The 6,366-nt window shown below is 42.8% G+C and overlaps 1 protein-coding gene across 1 annotated transcript; it reads left to right on the top strand.

The window, feature by feature from the left end:
* Positions 1 to 826: 826 nt before the first annotated feature.
* LOC129695075 (probable G-protein coupled receptor 139) lies at positions 827 to 3,343 on the top strand. Its single transcript, XM_055631828.1, has 2 exons — positions 827 to 896; positions 2,436 to 3,343. Exons 1-2 carry the CDS (start codon positions 827 to 829, stop codon positions 3,341 to 3,343), a joined length of 978 nt encoding a protein of 325 aa, XP_055487803.1.
* Positions 3,344 to 6,366: the final 3,023 nt, after the last annotated feature.

The following is a 6,366-nucleotide window of genomic DNA, read 5'->3' as shown; positions in this document are numbered from 1 at the left end:
GATCGTTAAAAGTTGTTATTGTTTGCTGTTCAACTATCTCGCCTGGCAGCTCATTCCATATATCTACCCCCCTCCGTGTGAAAAAGCCACCCCTCAGTTTCCCATGTAATCTTTCCGCTCTCACCTTAAACCTATATCCTCCAGTCCCTCGCCCTGGGAATATATAAAAACTCTATTCACCTTATTCATGACCCTCGTGATTTTATACGTCTCTATAAGGTCACCCCTCAGACCCTGCGCTTAAAGGAGTAATCTCCCACCCTATCCAACCCTTACAGCTCACGCCCTCGCGTTCGTTGCACCATTTGGGTACATTTTCTCTGCGCTGGTTCCAGCTCAATGGCATCTCCCCTGTAACAAGCTGGTCATGTAACTGCACAGAATACTCCACGTGCGGCTTCACGGGGATCTTGTTCCTCCAGCAGGTTATTTGTTGTTCCACATACCAGCATCTGCAGTCTCTTGTCATTCCAAGCTGGCTGCCGCTGGGTGATGGGAGTTTAGATTGATCTTGGTCACTATGCATGACAATGGTACTGGGGATACGTACAATTAGAATTGGGAAACATCAGTGGTTTTCCGTCACAATAAGTCTGGTGTCAACTAAGGCTTAACTAATAGACCATATTACATCATAAACGTTGCAGGAAAACGCTTGGGAGCACCATGTTCAGATGAGTGTAACTAAACCACTGATTGCCTTACAAGGCTAATTGTTTCACTGGAGGTTCGGTCCGAACATATATATCTCGGCTTCTTTGAGCACGTTATGACATTTGAGCAGTAGGGATCAGCGGATCCACCGCGCCAGGCATTTCTCGGGGTAATGGGAGACCCAGTAATCTTCCAGATCGAGCGCATTTACTACCCTGTCCTTGCGGCCATTGGAGTTATCGGTAAGGCGCAGTACCGGTCTCGAACGAGATGGTCGTATGTCGCTGCTCTGCTCATATTGTAAAGATGCATGTTCGCTGTCAACGGTTCAGTCATCGGGACTATTGCCCGGGAGATCTAGCTCCCATAATTGTAGTTCCTGCTTCTGAATGACTTGGTTTTACTGAGCGCTGTATGAGCGTAGCTCGGGAGGAGAATGTGGATTCACTGAAACAACAAGAGTGCAGGGGAGAGACACACAAAATGCCGGAGTAACTTAGCGGGTCAGGAGGCATCTCTGGAGAAGAGAAATAGGTGACGTTTCGGGACGAAACATTTCTTCAGAAGCGATCCAAAGCATCACCTATTATTTTTCACCAGATATGCTGGCTGATCCGCTGAGTTACTCCAGCTTTTTGTGTCCATGTTCGGATTAAACCTGCATTGCAGTTCATTCATAAACAAGAATTCAGAGGAAGCGAATGAAACTAATTTCCTTAAAGTTGATTGAGACTTCCTCCTTGTGAGAGCGTTGATGGAGCCACTTTGATCTGTGCATTCAGGAGAGTTTCTTACCTTCGTGGTTTGGTGAATTCGTCAAGGTAAAGGGGTCAGACTGGATCCTTAATTGGGAAATGTGCCTGGCCGTGTGGTCGGAGTTACACTGGGAAAGTATTTGTGGGAACAGTGGTCACATCTCCGGCAGTTCTCAGATAGTTGTCGATAGTGGCTGCACTTCGGTGGAATCAACTAAATTGAAGGCAGGTTTAGACGGGTACGGGGGTGGGTTGAGAACTCAGCGGCCCAGGCAGCAACTGAATCTGGGGCATATTCTGGCAAATAGGGCGAGGCCAGAATGCCACCATTTCGGCATGGATACGTTGTGGCACATGGCCTAGTTTTTATACTGTACAGCTCCAATACTCTGTGGCTCGAACGCGCTGCCAGGAGAAGCGGAGTAGCATGTTCGGGAGCAAGATTCAACGTGCTAATCTTCAGACTATGCAGATGCAGCGATTGGAGCGGTCTGGACAATGTCCAGTCTTAGTTTAAATTTGTATCGTGCTTGGCACAATGTTCGTGAGCTGCTGTGCCTGTTCCCGGATCCCATACCGATGCAACGTACCTAGCACACCCCATTTGGCTCCAGGGAAAAATGGCCTCGTTTGTCCTTGATTGTTCCCTTCATCTCCCTGGATACGCTGGTTTGTATAAAACGTCTTGTGATGTTTCTAAACCCACCTCGGCAAGGACATTTCATGTGCGTTTTCGCCCTCCTGATTCCCCGTTTTAGCCCCCCTGCTTCATTTTTATTCCTCAAAGGCTTTGTGAGATGTCACCTTCTCGACCTGCAATATTCTAACGCCCCTGTTCCCCACTGCATTGCACTTGGCGTTTACCGCCCTGACGGTCAGGAACAGTTAGCGCCAATTCGCTCCGCGGGCCGTTCATTTTTGATTCAGTTTTCATTTAATCCGTTTTTTCTTCATGGCTATCATAACAGATGTTTCTTCTGTCAGGTTTACGTCGATAATGTTGCTGTTTTATTTCATTCCTTGCAGTTAACCTCGTGGCGATTGTGATTCTCCGACGAGGGAAGTGCGGTCTCTCCAAATGCATCACCAGCTACCTGGTGGCAATGTCGGTTGCTGATCTCTTGCTCGTCGTCTTTAATGTGATATTGAATCGAATTAATAACATCTACTTCCCAGTTAATTTCCTTCTGATTACTCCCGTCTGTGCAGCTAGGGCTGTTTTGTTTTTTGGAGTTCTGGACTCCTCTGTCTGGTTCACAGTCGCGTTCACCTTTGACCGATATGTTGCCATTTGTTGTGTGAAGCTCAAACCGAGATATTGCACCGAGAAAACGGCGGCTGTGGTTTTGAGCGTAGTGGGCGCCTGTGGTTTCCTGCGATCTGTTCCGAGGTACTTTGAGTTTATGCCTTCTGTTGTTATTGACAATGTACCATGGTTTTGCATCCAAACTCCCGCCTATTACACGTCACTCTTTTGGACTGCTTACGAGTGGGTTGACAGTCTTCTAACGCCGCTGATTCCGATCGCACTGATCCTGGTCTTTAACGCTCTGACTGTCAGGAACATTGTTAAAGCCAATCGCCTCCGCAGGGGTCTCCGCGCCGACAGCAAGGGAGAGAACCGCGCTGACCCTGAGGCGGAGAACAGAAGGAAATCCATCGCCTTACTCTTTGGGTTGTCTGCCAATTTTATACTGATGTGGGCCACCTATGTTGTACATTCTTTAAACTGGATGGTTGTAAACTATAATTATACAGACAGAAGTATTAGTAATCCAATATATATAGCCCAACAGTCTGGATTCATGTTGAGACTTCTCAGCTCATGTACCAACACGTGTATTTATGCTTTAACACAGAGTAAATTCAGAGAGGAGCTAAAAAATGGGGTCGCATATCCGTTCACTCAAGTTGTTAAGTTGTTTAAGCAATAGCATAAAACTCACATTGAAGTAGAAGCGGTGATTATGATCTAATTTGCTGTTATTGACATGGCCATCCTCGCCTCCGCTGCCTCTCTTCTTGTCGAGTCTGCTCCAAGTTAGTCCTTAATTTCTGAAAACAGAAAAGTCTAAAAACAGCAAATTCGCAATGGTGACATTTGATCGACTATGTTGCCCTAACCTCCATCCCAAATCCACCGCAAAGAAAGCCTGTTGCCGTGACATGATACCATCCGAGCCTACACCAACTTCATCAGTCTCTGGACATTTCATATTCCTTGTCAGGTTTCATTGATCTGTTCCTTGCACGTTGCCCTAACACGGCTGTTCATTCCTATCCTCGATAACTCGTTATGTTTCCGCTTTAACAATATTCCAGACTGAAAATCACAGTCGAGTTATGAAGAATGATCCCGACTCGAAATGTCGTCTATCCATTGTCTCGAGAGGTGCTGCTTGACCCGCTGAATTACTCCAGTACTGTGTCTTTTTTTTGTAAACACCCAGTGTCTTCAGTTTGTCTTTTGATCACTTCGTTTAGTTTAGTTTGGAGCGGTTTATTAATTCTATTTACTTTAGAGCGATTCATTTCGGCAATAGTTTGAAATACCAAAGTTCAAATGCTCACGCTTGTTAGAGTTAAACTCTATTCGCCATGCCTTGGCCCATCTTTGAAACTGATCTAGATCTGGATGTAAACTTAGATACCCTTTGAATCAATGACTATGGTTCTATGACTCCAGCAGCAGGACTCTATGACTTTGACTCCATGACTCTATTAACATTACAGATGGGGGGACTTCCGGTGGCGTCATGGAGAATTAAGGCGCGGCATTGAGCTTCTCCCCCGTAAAAAATTGTAAAAGCCGTTTTAAGTCAGCACCGATTTAAAAAAAACTCACCGAAGTTGCCTGGTGTTGTATAAGGGTGATATCATCAGAAGAAGACGTGAAAATCGGGGAGATTAATGGTGAAATCGAGTGTTTAAATGAGTTTAAATGAGCAGAGATAATCGTTCAAGGGCGCCAAAGAAAAACACTATCAGCCTTCAGCTCGAGAAAGTATTGGATACTCTGCAAACGACAGAAGAAGGTTCAGAAGAAGAAGATTCATACAGACAAGGGTCTCTGTTTGAAATGGCAACAAAAGGAGACAAGAAGGAGAAAGAAGTGAAGCAATTGCTTTTAGATATGAATGCTACAATTAACATTACACTGGAGAAGATGCAAAGTATGGAGTCTCACATGGAAACTAGCATGGAGAAACTTTCTCAAAAAATTGATAATACTTGCAGTGAGTTAAAAGAACTGAAAAAGCAGAATAAGGAATTTGATAAGAGATTAACATCAGAGTGTGTCAGAATTGAAAATGATTACAACAAGAAATTTAAAGGTGTAAAGGATGATTTCGGAAAGCTGGACGAGATAATGGAAGAAATGGAGAATGAGATAAAAGACATTGTCTCGGAAATAAAGAGTTTGAAACAATCACAGAAAACTGAAGAGGAAAAACTTGGAAGAATGACTGATAAATGTCTGGACCTGGAATCAAGAACTCGGAGATATAACTTGAGAATTCTTGGGGTAAAGGAAGGACGTGAAGGGCATGAATCTCAAGCATGTACTTTCGTTACTGATTTGCTCAAAGATGTCTTTGAACTGTCAGAAGAACCAAGAATAGACGTCGCTAACCGAGTTGGGTATGTTGCAAAAGGAAAAAAGTATTCAAGACAGATAATCGTGAAATTCCGTGACATCTCTTCAGTGGAATTTATATTGAAAAAGATCATTCATGGCAAGAAGCTAACATACCGTGGGGATAATTTGCGAATATTTCGCGATTACTCTCCTGAGGTAGTCCAGAAAATGAGATTATTTACACCGGCAAGACACACTTTGAGGGATGTCCCGGGAGTAAGATATGGAATTTACTTTCCCGGAAAAATGAAGATATCTTATAATGGCGTTGAACGCTCATTTGCAGTGCCCGGAAAAGCTTTAAAGTATGCAGAGGACATCGTTAAGAAAACATCGGGGCAAGCTGCCGACAAAGAAGAAGATTGAACTTTTTACAGAGCTTTGAACTGATTAAAATGGCCGAGCTAACCAGACAATTAAAAAGCTTATCTCGTTGGAATGTGTTATTCAGAGAGCTTGGTTATATTCAACCTTGGATGAAAAGCTCAAAGTTTAACCCCTTGGCACCTGCCTGTACGGTAGTTAACCCTTTGGTACCGGCCTGTATGATGTATGGTAGTTATAGAATGGGATATTATGTAAGAATCCTGGGGGGATATATATTGGAAAGTTTAGATTAGACTAAGATTGGATAATTGGAAGGACATATATACTTATACAAAATCGTGTATATGTTGTGTTCTATATTTGTTTTGGGGTTTTTTTTTACTCTTTATGTCTCTTCCTGGTAACTTTTTTTAAAAATTTTTTTTTATTTTTTCTCTCGGCTGTCACGCACTGGTTTGATAAACTCATATAAGAAAAGACAAAATATGAAACGGTATGTAACTTTTTATGAGGATTCACCAAGGGGGAGGAGCTCAATGTATAACAACATCACGGAGGTCGATACATTTTTTGCCATCATTGATGGCTATTCGTCCTTAAGGTATCTTCCCTTAGATACCTTAATAGCACCTTTTTTTTTAAAGCACAATTTTTATCTGTTTAATTTTTTTGAAAGTAATTGTATATCACATTCTTTTTTTTCTTTTTCTAAGGCACTTTACAAGAAGGAGATGCAATATAAATCTAATGAACCGGGATGACCACCCAAGTCCTAAAATTCTGAGGTATTTGGTTGCACCATATGATTCAGGAATATTACCCTGATTACAATGCAAGACGATAGACAAATAAAGAATGGAGGAATTACATTTTGTAGTTGGAATATAAGGGGTGCCAACGAACCAATTAAGAGGGGTAAAATTTTTGCCCAACTAAAATCGTTGAAAAGCGACATAATGTTTTTGCAGGAGACCCACATGAAACAACAAA

Source organism: Leucoraja erinacea, unplaced genomic scaffold (assembly GCF_028641065.1).
Source record: "Leucoraja erinacea ecotype New England unplaced genomic scaffold, Leri_hhj_1 Leri_934S, whole genome shotgun sequence".
Taxonomy (NCBI): Eukaryota; Metazoa; Chordata; class Chondrichthyes; order Rajiformes; family Rajidae; genus Leucoraja; species Leucoraja erinaceus.
The sequence above is the reverse complement of the archived record's forward strand: the minus strand, read 5'-3'. Positions and strand labels throughout refer to the sequence as shown.